The sequence below is a fragment of the Asterias rubens genome, chromosome 3 (genome assembly GCF_902459465.1).
Source record: "Asterias rubens chromosome 3, eAstRub1.3, whole genome shotgun sequence".
NCBI classification, from domain to species: Eukaryota; Metazoa; Echinodermata; class Asteroidea; order Forcipulatida; family Asteriidae; genus Asterias; species Asterias rubens.
Genome location: NC_047064.1, coordinates 15,310,105 through 15,327,343, shown reverse-complemented (window position 1 = coordinate 15,327,343; position 17,239 = coordinate 15,310,105). Strand labels below are relative to the sequence as shown.

The 17,239-nt window shown below is 38.0% G+C and overlaps 1 protein-coding gene across 1 annotated transcript in view; it reads left to right on the top strand.

The window, feature by feature from the left end:
* Positions 1 to 667: 667 nt before the first annotated feature.
* Positions 668 to 17,239, top strand: part of LOC117288290 (urea-proton symporter DUR3-like) — a 39,889-nt gene continuing 23,317 nt past the window's right edge. The window contains exon 1 of the mRNA XM_033769084.1: positions 668 to 1,304. Coding sequence (XP_033624975.1) covers positions 1,029 to 1,304 — 276 coding nt within the window. The 5' untranslated portion in view covers positions 668 to 1,028. The remainder of the gene's footprint in view (positions 1,305 to 17,239) is intronic.

Here is a 17,239-nt window from a genome sequence, read left to right as displayed (position 1 = left end):
CTCCATTATTTCCATAATTCACCATCTCCTTTATTTCCAGCCCGTCACACACGGTAAATGCCTGGTTCTCGATCTCAAGATTGCAAGTCCTGTCTGCGCTTAACCCGCGTATACGTGGACTGAAAATAACTGAATATCACACCAGGTCAAGAACGATTACCCTTGAGTAACTTATTACGTTATATTTATAGACATTTAAGAATTCTATTTTTTCCCTACCTACGTGGAAATATCGAGGTAAGAGTATTTTGAATTTGGTATTCCTAAACATATTTTCAATAACGAAACCCTGAAGGCGTTATTGATAAGAAAATTCAGTTTAAGATGTGTGAAGTAAATGCCCCTATATATCAGCTAGCCTTGAATATCCAGGTGCCCCGTTCACACCAAAGCTTCTGGTTTGAGTTATAGGGTTCAAACCCTGGTGCTTTATACAAAGGTAAAGGGCAGGGAAAGGTTCCGAAGCAATTTACGTATATGCGTTGTCATTATTACAAGAAAATTGACCAATCAGACGTACGTGAGATGTCAGCGTTAGACCATAGATATTCCCAGCCATGTTAATCGCCCAGCTCGCTCTAGACCTGACTCTATGGACATGTTTGCTTCTTGCTGGAAGGGTTGACGTCGATGGTGTTATTATTAAGTAAACCACAATATTGTTTTCACCCATAACAAACCTGCGCAGTTGGCCATAAGACAACGTGTCTGTAAGGCCAAATTACTTTTACACAGATATTAATATGAGTCTCCTGCATAGGAACACTTCGTGAAGAAGACTGCCTAATATTGATAAAAGTCGCCGAGGCGAAATACATCACAGAACCATTCCAAGCTGTATTCGTTACGGAACGATGTAATGATTTTTGTCGGGAACGGCTAGCTCGCAGTCTGTCACCTTAAAGTAGAAGAGAAGTGCTCAGACGTGAACTCACTTATTCTGACTGCTTGGTTAGAAGATAGTCACCAGCGATTAACAAAAAGAAAACGTTTTCTGGTAGTTGGATTTAGACACCTTGACATTGACAATGTTTGTAGTTTGGATATTTCTTACTGGAATGCATGTCACTATGGTCAGTGTCTCCAACGCATCCACTGAACCTTCACCAGCAACTCAAGATGGGTGCGTGGATCTCCTTGATGATGCACGACGAGCCCTAGGTAACATCAGTGCTACCTCAGAGTACTCTGTCGTAACACTTACCTTGAACCAGGCCATAATCATGACGGCAATTTTTGGATTGTTTTGCATAACGCTGGCACATGCTTTCAACTGGATTCGGGTTCATGTATACGAAGATCAGGTAATTCAAAATCTACTTTTTTTTTTAAACGATCATTTTCTCTTGAATATGACAAATTGTTTATGTTGGTGGCGTGTCGTGGCGGAGCACCGGACACAAGCTCGCGGGTGTTTCTGATCACCAGCGTGTGGGTTCGTGTCCCTGCCGTGACAATCGGTTCTTGGGCAGGATATTTTGCTTTTCCCCTCAGATGGAAAGTTAAGCCGTAGGTCTTGTGTACTATGTCTGGTTGTTCCAGAAAAAAACCCACATAAGATAGTGGTTTTTCGGAATTCGGGAGATCGTTCTGAAAAGAACGACAGTCCTGCATATTAACCAATCTGAGCAGTGACTGACTTTCAGTACTACCATATCACTGAAACCTTAGAATCTTATAAATATACATACATGTCTGACACTCTTTAGTCTCCTGACGGTGACTATAGCAAGTTTCTAGTCGATTTGAAACCAGTTAACAACTCACTCCGCGGTATTGAAGTTAAGCACCGAGAAGTAGAACCAGCCGAATTCAACTTCCGCCCAGGTAATTTAAAACAAAGACAGTTCTTTTCAGTTACGTATTCGTCCGAATTCCGAAAATCTTCTCCGCGGCAGTACCAAAAGCAAGACCTTGTCACACAGAACAAACATTCACGCAGTTAAGTAAATTAGATTAACAAATGGTGCTACAGCGTATGAATGTGCATTGATACCTCACCATGCAATGCCTAAAAAAACATGAAAAACTGACAAAAAGTTGGTGAACAAGGGAAGAATTGAAAAAGACTGACCATGAAGGATCAGGAAGACCACGGTAAGGCATTGATGGTCAAGTTGTAAACTCTTCTTTTTTAGGATGTCATAACTTCACCGAGATCAATATTGATATACAATGAAACGTATTTCTTCATATCGGTAATTGATGTAAGATAAAGGAATCTAAACAAAACTGATTAATGTTTATAAATATTGCACAGCGTGTATGCCTTAACCTGGAGACTGAACGTAATGCGCAGTGTAGTTAAAACATACTTGACAAGCAGGTATGAGTTCATGCTAATTTAAATAGGCTCCGTCAGTCAAGGAAAACAAAAACAAACCCCCAAATTACTGGATCAGATAATACTCTTTCTTTGGATATATAGGACTATTTGTTTAGAGGACAAACCCACCACTGTAATAACAGGCATTTTTGCAATGGCTTTATGGCAACTCACAGTTGGAACAGATCAATATTATTCCACGTGAGGTTTTCACTGGTCGACGCATCTTGGCAGTACAGTGACAAGGTCCTAATAATAATAATATGTGGATTTCGAGACTCCCAGATATTGTGAGTTACATGACGGCCTTCATGTTATGAAGAAGATGCGTCCAATTTTGTGTATGACGTATCGTTCAGTCTGTTTTTGTGAATCCTAAAAAGGATAAGTTGTTTGCACTAATGTTAAAGGCAGTGGACACTATTGGTAATTACTCAAAATATTTGTTAGCATAAAACCTTACTTGGTAACGAGTAATGGGGAGGGGTTAGTAGTATAAAACATAAGGGGTGTCGGAACATAGGGATGTCGGAATATGGAGCAGTCACCCAATCAACGGGAATGTCGACCTCTTTAAAATAATGTCGACCTCTATCACCCAATGATAATGTCCACCTTTATCCTTTACAGTGTCGACCTCTATCAAAGACATTGTCGACCATGATCAATTGTAATGTCAATCTATATCAATGATGATGTCGACCTCTATCAACGATATTGTTGACCTCTAATCAATGATTGTGTCGACCTCTATCGACCTCTATCAATTGTATTGTCGATATCTATCAATGATATTGTCGACCTTTATCCTTTATAGTGTCGACCTCTATCAACGATAATGTCGACCATTATCAATTATAATGTCAACCTATATCAATGATAATGCCGACCTCTCGTAATCAGGAAGAAGTCAAGCTGGTCATCATCAGGTACAGTGTATAGGAAAAATGGTCCAATGCGACGACTGCGTATAAATGTAAGACCTTCTCAGTACCTTTGGGTCACGTTCGAAGTCTCCGCCAGTTTTCCCACACAAAAAGACCGTTTACAAAAGACTTGTATATTGCAGTATAAAAGAGGTCAAGCCTGCACCTGAGGACCCATTAAGAAATTCCCTAATGCTTTCAGATACCCAATCCTCAGGTTGCAATTTAACACTACACAAAAGAGACGTATGTTGAGCCAAGTCCTTATTTTGTCAAAAGATGGATCATCAAGGTCTAATTTATTTATTTATTTTATTTATTTATTTCCAGGCAAACAGTACATACAAAGAATAGGCAATAAAAGTATGACTACACAGAGAACAAGCCTGCGGATAACCAAAAAGCGAAAATAATCACTATCTAAAGGCAATCCAGACAATAAAAATAACAAAGGCACAAAAGGGCACAATGACAAAAACAACATAAAAATTGCACATCAAATACCATATCAAATATAAATATATAAAAATACATTAAATTTTGTATACAAAAAATATAGATCAACCAGAAGACCACGCATCCTCGCTCCTTTCAAAAAAGGTAGGAAGCCAATCAAATTCCCTACAAATCTCCTTAAACCCCAATACTTTTTTCCTACAAAGCCAAGAAAAATACAGTAATTAGAATATTGCACAAAACTAGTGAAACCAGGAACCTCAAAGGAACCCCCCCAAAAAGTACAGGTAGGCGATTGAAGCTAAACTAGAAAGGAAGAACATGTTTGTGGATTACTGACTTATACTTATGAGAGTCAATAGCTTTTTCTCTAATGGGAACGGGTAAGCTATTCCACACATAAGGGAAATTGATAAGAACGGGGTGTTTAAAAGCATTAGTTCTAGTAAATGAAATTTTAAATCTATAATCATCCAGATGCCGGGTGTTGATAAGAGGAACTAACTGTTGTTTGACATTATAACGTTTGTGAATGCAATGTAAGACAAAAGTAAGGAGAAGGTATTTGTGGCGGTCTGCAATGGATGGGAGTTTGAGCACTGTTAGACGATCCTCGTAACTAAAATCAGGGTTATAGTTGAAACAAGCTCTAGTGAATCTACGTTGAACACGCTCTAGTAAATTGGTACGATTAGTCTGAAAAGGAGACCAAGCAGGAACAGCATATTCAAGGAGGGGCCTACAAAGAGACTTAAAAAGCAAAACAAGAGAAACGGAGTCTTTGGAACGAACAGTGCGTCTAATGAAACCAGATATTCTAGAGGCTTTGGCAACAATGTTCTTAATGTGGGGACCCCAAGATCATTAGAGATTGTAACCCCAAGGTATTTAAATTGGTTAACCAATTCCAGGTGATTATTGCCCAAGAAATAAGAACAATCAATTGGACGACGACTGCGGGTTATGTGCATAGTTTTACATTTTTTGGCATTCAGCGACATATTATTATCCATACTCAATAAAATCAAATTGTTCAGATCTTCTTGGAGAGCGAGGGAATCCTGAGGGCTGTTAATAATACGGTAAATGATAGTATCGTCCGCATATTGAGCAACTGAGGAGGAAATAATACCGGGCAAATGGTTAACAAATATATTAAAAAGGAGAGGAGCTAAAATTGAGCCTTGAGGAACCCCAGAGGAAACCTCACACCAATCCGAAACTGAACCTTGAAAAATAACACGTTGTTTACGAAAAGAAAGAAAAGAATGAAACCAGTTATGCAGAGATCCACAAATACCATAGTTATGTAATTTGCTGATGAGCCTATTGTGGTGCACCTTGTCAAAAGCACGAGCCCAGTCCAAAAATATAGCATCAACCCTAGGTGGCTGACGCTTGTCCAGGGCAGCTGACCAGTCATGAAATAATCTAGAGACTTGGGTAGTACATGAACGAACAGTGAATAAATGGTCAGAAAGTCGATTAGCAACCATACGTTCTAAAACCTTACCTACAGCAGAGCAGATGGAAATAGGACGATAATTACAAATATCAGAATTATTCCCAGGTTTGGGAATGGGGACCACGTTGGCTGCTTTCCAAGCTAGTGGCCTAATCGAAGAGAAAGGTTAAAGAGCCGAGCTAGGGGGACAGATATGACAGGGGCGGTAATTTTCAGCATATAGGAATTAATGCCATCAGGGCCAGCATATTTGGAATGATTGAGAGAATTCAGTAATTTGTGAACTTCAGAGGGGGAGATGGATATTCCACTGAGGGGTGAGTAGCCAACGTGATCCTCATTAATGAGGAGTCGAAATCGGGGAGCCATCAGTTCGCGCGAGAGCAGATCAGTTCGCGCGAGAGCAGTGATCTCGCGAGAGCACTATCTCAGCGCGTGGGGCCGATTTAACGACTTGTCCACAAGTCTAACGTGATCCCCACAACCTTCAGGAAGATGCTTATACAAATCAATGGGTGTATCAGGAGTACTGAAATGAGATTTAAAAAGATTGTTAAATCTATTACAGATCACCTGAGGATTTGAAACATCTGCATTATCAATGCGAAAACTGTGAGCTACATGAGAGGACCGCTTGCTATTGACAAAAGACCAGAACTTTTTAGGGTTGAGGTTAACATTAGAAGCCAGTTTTGAAAAATGAGAACAAAAAGATTTTTTAACCAAGTACTTGAGCGAATTACGACATTGCTTATATTAAGTCCACTTTTGCAGATTTCCAGGATTTTTAAGAGCTGACTTATACAATCTTTTTTTCTTACGACTAAGCCGAACAATTTCATTAGATATCCAAAGGGAGCGTTTTTTGCCCTTAAGTGTAATAATGGGCACATTGTCTCTAAAAAAAGCTATAAAAAAAAAATCGCAAAAGCTATTCCAAGATTCATTAACACTTAAATCATTAAAACACAAGTCCCAATGAGTGTTCGATAGACAGGTCATTAAACCTTCAAAGTTCATCTTGGACACTGCCAGGACGAATGAGAGCAACTTCGCGATGAGAACAACAATGAAATGGAGAAAATGATGCTGTTGTGATCACTTGAGGCAAGAGGGGGCAACTGTTCAATACCTGTTACGAGTTCACGTCGATTGTTAAAAAGCAGATCGATTGTAGTACCGTCTGAGGGTAGGTTTGGGCTGGGTCGAGTGATAAAGTTAATGAGCTGATCCATGTCCAATGCTGTCAAGCTATCCTGTAAGACTTTTGGCTGTCCCTGTAGAGGTTCATCAGAAGTAAAAGAAATGTTAAAATCACCGCAGATGTAGATAGCCAGGTAATTTTGGCTAATACCCAAAACAGAGTTGAGACATTCCTGAAAAAGGTCATGCCATTGTGAAGATGCGCTAGGTGGTCTATAGCAACAGCCGAATAATAGTTTTCCCCTGCTGGTAGATATTTCAATCCAGATGATTTCCAAAGATTCATGCTGGAATATTGCAACAGTTTTGGGTAAAAGAGAAGGTTTTGCAGCTATGAAGACTCCACCGCCATTACGGTTTCTGTCACGACGAAAGATGTTAAAGTTTTGAGGCACAATTTCGTGATCGTTGATGGATGGGCTGAGCCAACTTTCAGTGACGAGAACTATATCCAAGTCATTGGACATAATAAACAGCTCGAAGTCGGAAAGTTTGTTAACAATACTTCTGGTGTTGAGTAACCCCACTTTTATTGATGTGAAATATGAGTTCTGAGGTCTTTCTAGAGGTCGCTCAGGTTGTTGGGAGGGACCTGGGTTAAGAGATACATCCATAGATATAGTAATGTCCAGTGGAGGGTCGGATCCTGGAATGAATAGGCAGGTTGCTCCATGTTTAGACCATTTCGTAATTGGAACACTCGACAGACGATGAGAATTCAACGGACGGCTGAGGTTTTGCTTAGGTTTTAACGCCCTCTGCAAGTGACGTCATGGGACATGTTACATTATGCACGTAGTTAGTTAATTAATTCATCAATACATTTCATCGTTGCTTTATCAAAAATCTTATTTGTAAAAAAATTTGGAACAACGTTTTTATGTACTCCAATATTTCATATCAACTTTGTTTTGCGAGTTGGTTTTGAAGGATTAAATGCATATAATGTTACAATAGTACTTTATCGTTGTCACTGCGAAAGAATAACCTCTCAAAGCTATTATAGGATGCCTTACAAATGATGGTTTGACCGGCATGGTAGCAAAAAATGTTAGGATACCTCTGTGAGCAATTATCTATAAAATGCTTTTAGTGGAGACCGGTCCCGTCTGAAGCATCACTCATAACTCATGACTTATTACGTTTTATGCGTTGTGCACAATTTTAAGGCTGCTTGACTTTGTTGTGCTAAACTATTTCGTGTGCAGCCCTTTGAATTTGGGTCGGTCCAAATAATATAATGATATTAACAATAATAACCAGTTTTTATATAGCGTTTTTCACAACCAAAGGGTGTCTCAAAGTGCTTCCAATATCATTACCCCTGGTTACCGGGTCTTAAATCGTTCTTTAAACCATCTCAGCTCCCTGAGGGAATGAGTAGCCTGTGCTGAAAAGAACTATGTAGCGCACTTTACCTCGCAACTAAGACTGATTCGCAGTTAAGTACAAGCTTAGCCGATGCTGGAAATCAATAGAGACCAATGTAAAGGTGAATACCAACCAAAGTATTTTAAAACTCAGATTCTTGAATATATACATACATAGTTAAATTTTGTGTTGGAAGAGCACGACAACATTGAACATGTACGTGTGAGCTTCCGGGAGTGCCATTTTGTGACACTTGGAAAAATATACCTCACTGTGGAATTCCATGTTCAACCTGGAACCCACATGGAAACACTTTAAGAAAGGCAATAATATAGAACAGCAAGGCCCTACCCCCAAAACCGGATGGTTGTGTCGTCTATGGTTCTATCAATCAAAATGTCAAGGCTTATGTATATGTGTGCCATTTTAATGTGTAAGTTAAATGAAAACTGCGGTCATAAAGGGACATCGAACAAACATAAAGCGATTCAATATTCATGACCAAAGTTACGACTTGTGCTTCAATTCCCAATTATTGATGGCAAAAAAACACGACTCGTGATTGAAGCTGTTATCATTATTGCTCTTGTTTCCAGTTCACATGTGCCCCAAAACGTAAACATTGACTCCGACAAATTCACGACTTGGGCCCAAAGTTTGGAATATTGACCTGAAAAAATCACGACCAGACAGAAGACTTGGGCCAAACATTGACAGTGGAAACATCAAAGTGGGCCCACGACTTGCTTTTATACGTCCTTGTTTTGACGTCACATAATCTTTCGATTCCCAGACTTGCGGGTTTTTTCCCAAGGGAAAGTATTTGTTTATTTTGTTTAAGTTGATCATTTACTATAGCCAATGAAACTCAATGGCAACCGTACTCATTGTATTCTTTTTTGTTATGGATTACACGTGTCAACTTAAAAACTGCAGGTGGTGCACATTGATTGCAACGATGAATTCCATGCCCTGTTCAAACATTCTAAAACAAATGAAAATTGGTTAATTCAATTCCTTTTGCATCGCGTTCAGTTACATTTTAAAGGAACACGTTGCCTTTGATCGGTCGAGTTGGTCTATGAAAAGCGTTTGTAAACGTTTGTTATAAAATGCATATAGTTAGAAAGATGTTTTAAAAGTAAAATATAATGAACCATACAAGTATCACTCGAAATTGCGTGGTTTTCCTTTAACCTCGTCGACTAACACGGTCGGATATTTATGGGAGTCAAATTTTTCAATTCCCTTAAATGGCCGACCGTGTTCGTTTGCAAAGTTAAAAGGAAAACCACGCAATTTCGATGCAAATTTGTGTGGATCATTGTATTCTACTTTTAAAACATGTTTCCAACCATATGCATTTTATAAAAAACGGTTACTTACATTTGTTTACTAGACCAACTCGACCGATCCAAGGCAACGTGTTCCTTTAAAAACTGCGGTGGTGCACCTTGATTGCAACGATGAAATCCACGCCATGTTCAAACATTCTAAAACAAATGAAAATTGATTAATTAAATTCCTTTTGCATCGCGTTCAGTTAAATTTTAACATGGGAATCAATGTGTGGTGAGAATGTTTTAAACTAGTGGTTTAAACCCGCCGAGACCTGATAATGTTACCGAGAAGTCGAGGTGAAATTATCAAGGAACCCGGCCTCGGCAGGTTTAACCCACTAGTTTAAAAACCAATTCAACACACTTTGATTCCCAATCATAAATAGCTTTACCTTCGTAATGTAAAAAAAAACTGCAAATATTTATTTGAGAATTCTGCTGCGTACGAAATTTATTGGTAATTTTATATCCATGTTAATGGGCCAATTAATGGAACTTACATCTTGTTTCTGCCGCTCATAACAGCTAAGCGCACGCAACTATGTTGGACACCACAATAAATGATTATGCAGCAGACGACATTCACTCAACTTTTCGCGCTCTTTCACTATGAACAATTTGATTGTTTGGCCAAGTACAAATTTTAATAAAAATTTGTTTAAAAAATTGCCTCAAATAGTTATAGCCATAATAAACTCCCCTTACTTCCACCTAGCTTCAGAACCCTCAAACTTTCGGGGATAAATTCAGCTAGCTTGGTTAAAATACAAAGTGATGAACGAGGTTCGTCAGAAATCCAAGTTGTATGCTCAAAGGAGTATACTCATTATGCTGATTCAGTGGCCACACATAGGCTAACTGTGTTTAAACACCCTTGGGCAGTAGTTATATCATCCGTTAAACACCCCACGTGATGTCCTCTCAGCCAATTAAAATGGAGAAACTGTCCCAGGTATTTTTGAATGAGGTATATTCTCGGGTAGTTTAAAACTTTTACAAGAAACCAAAACAAAGCAATCTGTCAACGGTTTTTAATAACTGGTTGGTAAAACAATGAATTATTAAGGGGAGCCGACTTTATTTCGGCATTTATCGACAATCGCACAAACCAATTGCACTGTATACCAATATTTATTTTGAGCATCGTACATTGACACACTTAAAAGAAATTATTTGCAATTTCATTTTGTTTGAAACAGTAATATTATGTCAAAATTCGATCGAAGAGACAACCCTAATATTATCAAGAGAATACAAGAACAGCGACGACGGCCGTTTTAAACTGGCAGGGTCGTTGCCGTGTGAGAAAGGCCCGAGCCGAAGGCGAGATTTGTGCTTCTCGTCTGCGAGTTGATTTCTAGATACGACAAGAGTGTCATGCACAGTGCGTAGTAGGTAATTTGAAAATAACCGCCCAGCAATTTACATTACTTGCTTGGCGTGATCATTTTGCATTTTGCATTGCTAACCACACACGAACGACGGATACGTGGATTTCCTTGCCTAAAGGTCAAGCCATTATCAACGATCCAATAAAAGAAAAGCCATCGCCTCAGTGTGGAGTATCATATATTCAAGAAAAATACTAACATCGTTCTATTAAAATATGTACAATAGCAACTAAATAGAACAAGAAAAAAAGATTTTTTTCTTCACGACATTTAATGAAGAGAAAATATGCGTTCGTACATTTTTTGTAATAGAAAAAGAAAAACGTTTGTAAAAAATATGCACAATATTTAAATAGAGAAACCCGTTCGATCATAATTACGGTATAAGCAGCTACTTGAGCGAAATGTTATTAACGGAAAATCTATTTTACCTTGTTTAAAATGCGTTTGTTCACCATGCAATTTTGATATGTGTACACTTCTGATTTTTTCGTGATTAACAATTAAAAAATCAGGCCCCAATCTTAAGGTGCTGAAAAGCTAAAACGCTTGTCGTTGTCAGCGCGCTTTAAAGGATTTGGGTACCTTTTCAAAATGTCCATAGATTTACATTAAACTTACAGGATTTGAAGATGATGTGGAAAGCTTCCCTTCAAATATTACTTACTGAGGTGCTGTAGTTTTTGAGAAATGAGTAAAACAATGTAATGAAAATACGTTTGTAATTGATTAAAATAATTTTCGTCTCAGACGACGAATATTATTTTCATGCCATTGTTTTACTCGAAACAAAAACTACAGCACCTCAACACATAGTATTTTTCGGGGAAGCTTTCTACTATCATTATCTTCAAACTGTGTAAGTTTAGTGTAAATCTGTGGACATTGTGTTTTTTGTCCTACAAAAGTTATATAAACCCTTTAAAATGACATAGCTTTGGCGTCATGTCAGGGAGTTCGTTTTGTCATACCTCCAGCTGCAACTAACTGGAGCTCCCAACTATGCCATAAGTGATAACGTAACAGAGCTTTTCGCGAATCTTTCAGAAAAACGCTGGATTCGAAATAGCTAATTTTGTATACAGTTAAAGTCAATTCATAAAATACCTCAGACAGTTTCAATATACCTATTGGCGGAGAACGCGTCACGTGGGGGTGTTTAAACCTTTAATAATGACCAGTGTTTACAACCGGTTGTGAGCGGATACTCCGCGCTAGTCTTGATGTAAGACGTTTCTAGTACGGGCGATGCGGGCGCTGTCGGTGAGTTGCCCGCGCTGTGTGTGAAAGGAAAACCAGAACGTCTTGCACCAAGAATATTCGCGCATGCGCAAGAACGGAACCGGAAACTGACGGAAATAGGCTTGCAACACACGGACATTGTACACATACATGTTGCATGTACATACCATGGAGGTAGAAACATACAGAGCACGTCGGAAACGGATGAGTTTCTTACTTTATTACGCCTTTAAACCAAAAAGGTTAATCGAGTCATGTGACTTTGAATAAGGAAATGAAAGGGTAGCGACTGGTTTTTTCACGGGCGTTTAAAACAACCCTGCGTTGCTTGAAACGCCCTTGAAATAAGTAGTCGATACCTTTTTGTTCCCTTTTATTTAAAGCCACATGACTGTTGATTGAAAACTTTATAAATGAAATTCAGCAAAGTTCACGGCTTGACATTTTCGTTCAAGCAGAAAACTCCCCACTTATTCATATTTTCAATATTTAACAGGACACAATACACTATTGTTAATTGTTAATACTAATTACTCAACATAATTGCAAGCATATTATTTAACAATTTACCCTTTTATTTGGTCATGAGCAATGGAGACCTGTCGTACAATACGGCTCCCTCTGAATAATAGAACACTTCCGGCATTGAAACCCTGCATCCGAAAGCACACAAATTTATGCAACAAGGGTGTTTTTTTTTCTTTCATTATTTTCTTTCAACTTCGATGACCAATTTAATCAAAATTGTTACAGTTGTTATTGTATGAATATGGTGTGGGATCAAATAGACCCTACTGGTCTTTGACAATCATTAAAGGTGTGCACACAGTGCCTTTAATGGGTAGGCTGAGGCCCACAATGTCAACAAGCACTGTTATTACTTATGTATAAAGCTTTTTGTTTAACATTAGGAAACCCAACTATTATGTCAATCTGTAATTAAGATTTGATCACGTTTTAAAAAAAAAAACGAGATCTTTTTAGGCAGAACTTGTGTGTTGATTTAATCACTATAAAAGCGTATGGGATAAAAAAGAAAGAAAAAGCTGTATATATGTTGAAGACTTTGCGCACAGTGGAATAACTTGTGCATGGCTCTTTTATTAGGATATGGGGGAGAATTTCGAATAGGTATAGAAGCGCATGTGCAAACAAAGCGGTGAATGGGATCTGACAGCCAAGTGAACAAAATTGCTACTGTCAGAACAACTTAATTATGCATTCATTAATAACGGAGGGTTTATTTGTAGTATCTACCTATTTATTTTGATACACGTAGTCGGGCTTAGTTTAGCTTTATGCTACACCGATGTGCGCTTCATTGGAACACGGTCGTGGAGTCTAGTGCCAAGGCTATCTCATTGACGCAGTGCACCTTAAATAACGATCATTTGACTAATTTTATTGCGATTATTTATTTGCGCATTAGTGTCTTTTTTAACAGATATGTGTGCGGTATGAATATTAAATTATTACGGTTTTCCCGGTAAGTTTCCAACAGTTTTCGTTCATTTTCACTTTCACGACGTGTTTGACAATTACTAATAGTGTCCAGTGTCTATAAACCCGTTCTTTACTTCTTGGCCCCCCCCCCCCCCAAAAAAAAAAAGAAAAACGCTTGCACAAAAAATACCATTGCAATGCATTGGACATTCTATATAGGTGGCATCGTGACTTACTTTTGTTTGGACCACAATATGTGTGTCTTTATGGAATTATTATTGGAAGGCTCTGTCGCTTTTCAGTTTGAACCATTACCCCCCCCCCAAAAAAAAAAAAAAAAAAAAGTCACTTGAAGTAATTAGAACCTATGACAACTTTCCAAAGAATCGTTTGTTGGGTGACAGTCTGATATAAAAGCATTATAGACTGGACTTTATTATGACAGAGGTGTTCATCAACATCTGAACTATAAAGAGTATTGAGGGAGTAGTCCTGACTTTCCAAAGCCAAGTACTTTGACACTTTGAAACAGTGAATCAATAATATTACTAGTGTCTAATGGAGATGAACAATCATTCCATTAGATCGGTTGCTCTTATAGCGATCCCATGCTTTAGCCGCCAAAGGGTTTCCGCTAGTTCCCTCATGTCGTGTATATCGATTGTGTAGTAATTGCACTATTTGGTGGGTGTCGGTCGCCAGCTCAAAGTGTTTCTTGCATTCAGAGCTGACAATAAGCTTCCTGGAATCATAGTATAGGACGTACCATTCTGTAACCCCAGAGTTGTTTCATTTTCTCCCTTGAAGAAGTGCAACTTCATCATACTGTAAAAAGAAGTTAAAACTTTATTGTAAAAACGAAGTTGTTAACTTGATGAGTCGTCAACCAATCACTAGCGAGCATTGACACCGTCAATCAATCACTAGCGTGCATTGACTTCTACATAAAAACGATGTACGAATATAGTGTTCCAAACGTCGACACGTACCGCCTCTTGTTACGTGTATTTACTTGTATGTACTGCTGTGGTTTCAACCACTTTTATATTTATGTTTTTTATTTTTTATTTGACAAAATCGTGGTATGTATTATATTGTCTGTTTCTAGTCCCATTGTTTTATATGGAGCAGACCAACAAATACAATTAAGGGAATCAATGTGTGGCGGGTTTAAACCACTAGTTGAAAACCGATTCAACACACTTTGATTCCCATTCATAAATACCTTTTCGGTCAAAAAACATCAACACTTATGGTAAAAAAATTGTAATTTTTCAATGATTTCTCTCAACACAACACCCTCCCGCTATGAAATGGTGAAGCCCTTCGCCGCCCTCGGGTAAACAACTCCTTATCAGGGAATGCTGTGCGCGTCGCGCGTATCGCGTGATGTGGCACACTGTTTCAGCCGTTGCTCTCGACCAATAGGAATGAAGAAACTGTCTTATAAGAACAGGTGCATAGTCGCAATTCACGCTCATGAATTAACACTTTTTACCGGTCATAAACAAAGGTTTATACACACCCACGTGACGCGCTCTCCACCAATAGGAATAGCAAAACAGTCTGAGGTATTTATGAATGGCTATTAATGATGAATACCGTTTACTATTATGTACAGTTTCTTCTATTATTTATCCACAAAGCTTGGTTTTTGGTTGGATGGTCTTCTCAGATCAAGTAAATGTGGGATAAACGGCGAATAGGGGGCCGGTTTCCTACGTACTCCGGCTTTAACTCTAGCTAGAGTGAGGTACTCGTTTTAAAGTAGGCGATGGGTTTCCAGTTTAATTGCAGTGAAATAGCCAAAGAAGCTGCCTTCGGGTATTCCTGCCAATAACTCTCTGTTTCTGTTGCGAAACAGTCGTCTCTTGTCACAGTTATACCCTCAAGGGTGTACGTGACGCACAACTATGAACTTATTTCTAATAAGAAACTGCATGGGCAATTTCAAACAGTCGACTGCTACTTTTCAGACCATATTTTAAAGTGGGTGAACTAGGTTATGATTCTTATGACTGAACCTAACCATTGATCTTGTTGGAACATATCATATACAGGGAAGTAACAACATAGAGCAGGTGACCCGCTCTGCAAAAAAAAGGGTATAAAGGGACGATATGCTAATTACATTTAAAGAGGGGTTCAATGTTGAGATCCTGAAAGTATTTTCAAAACATGATTTTGTCTTTCTTGGTTTATTGGCTTCTATTGCATAAATACTTCCATATTTTATTCACAAAAATATCATTTTTTTTTTTTTTTTAGTTGAAAAAACAAAGGTTTTTGTATCAATTTTAGGTAACTTCCATTAAATTTTGCTAGGTTTAAGGAGCTGTCTCTCTGAAGGCACTTTCATTAAATTGTAAAGTATGAATATGCAAATATCAGTATATCTCCAAAACGCAAAATGTCACAGGGTTCAAACCCACACCAAAACAAAGCTTATAATAACACCAATTCAGCTGTGTATGTAACTAAATTTACTTATTTTGTCCCTTAATACCCATTTTTGTAGAGCCGGTCACTTAGGGTTTAATTTTAGACCACAACTGAATGGTTAAGGTTCACCACTAGAATGTTCCATCGTAACGTTCAGACAACAAAATGATTTAAAATAATAATAATCTCCAGAGCACTTAGCTGTAATAAAAGAAAAATTAGCAAGATGTGCTCACTGATCCCTCAAATTGAAACTTTATTTGCTTGTTAAGTTGTAAACATTAACAAAACGCTGAATTTCCCAGTTAGATTTATTGTTATTTTTTCCCCATTTTTTTTCTTTTTCTAATAAATAGTATATTAGATATTATTAACGATGCTAATTATAATTGTGTGTAGCTTGATTGTCACGCTCAACCGAAGAGGTAGTCATTAAATGCTACCTTTGTTTTTAATGAGAGTCGTTACAGGATCGTTTAATTAATATAATTATGGTAGTTAAGAGTGTCCTTCAACCTTAATAACGAAATCGCTGGTTTTAGAAGGGAAAACAGGAAGGGGAAAACAACAAAACGCACGATACATGCTGGCACTCTTTAATAGAATTAGTTGAATTGCATTTTAAATTAAAGCGCGAGTTGTGGCTATTTCACAGCAGACCGGGCGCCAGGGTTTGCTAATACACAACGGCCTCAAAACGAGGCATAAACTCCGGAGTGAAAACCTATGCAATCGCCAATGCAATTCTACAATTAAAGTTTCCGTTTATCTCTGCTGGTGAATGAGAATAAATGGTGACTACTTTTTTATTTTTTAAATATTAGGTTCAGTTCAAAATTGTACACAAGGACAGTTAAAGATTTGGATTGAAAATGTGTGGGCAGAATTTGCAGTCCGTAGGATCTATTTTGAAAAGGTGAGAGTTTGTGAGGCAGCCTGGAAGCGAAGTGGAAGATGATCAATGCTGAAAATAAACAGACCTATCCAAACAGTATATAATGTACATTATTGTTCCTTTATACACGGATGTATTTTAACGGTTTGTTTTAACCAAAAGTTATTCCTGCCCATGCACAACCAGATAATGTTCAAGATAAACGTTCAAGAAAGCACCCCGAGTGATTGAAAGTGGATCACACCATACTGTGACCTGACCACTTTTTGAAAATATTATTTATGGCAAACCTACACAGAGTGTTTAATTCCTTCTACTAATTAATAACTATACTTCAAGTTCAAAATTGCCGTAGTGAGCCCAGGTGACATATTTTGCTCATTAAATGACATACCAAGCTGTCTCAAAGACGCCGCCTTGCATTATTACAATACCATCATTTTAAAATGGGAGAAATTGTTAAAAGTGACTTGTTTTTCTCGTTTCTATTTATTGAGAGAGCTTTTTTTAAGTGGATCTAATAAAGGTTGATTGCATCACTGTCTCTTTTGGATTTCATTCATGGAAATGTTAACAGTAACACATGGGGTAATCACGACGTTTGACAAAACAACGACATACGTTTTGTGTAGCATGGATTTTGCTATTTACTGCCAGGGCTCATTTTCATTTGACGTTTCAAAATAAGAAACTTGGAATGGATGTATGTTGAGCTCGATGGTGAATATAGGCTGTATCT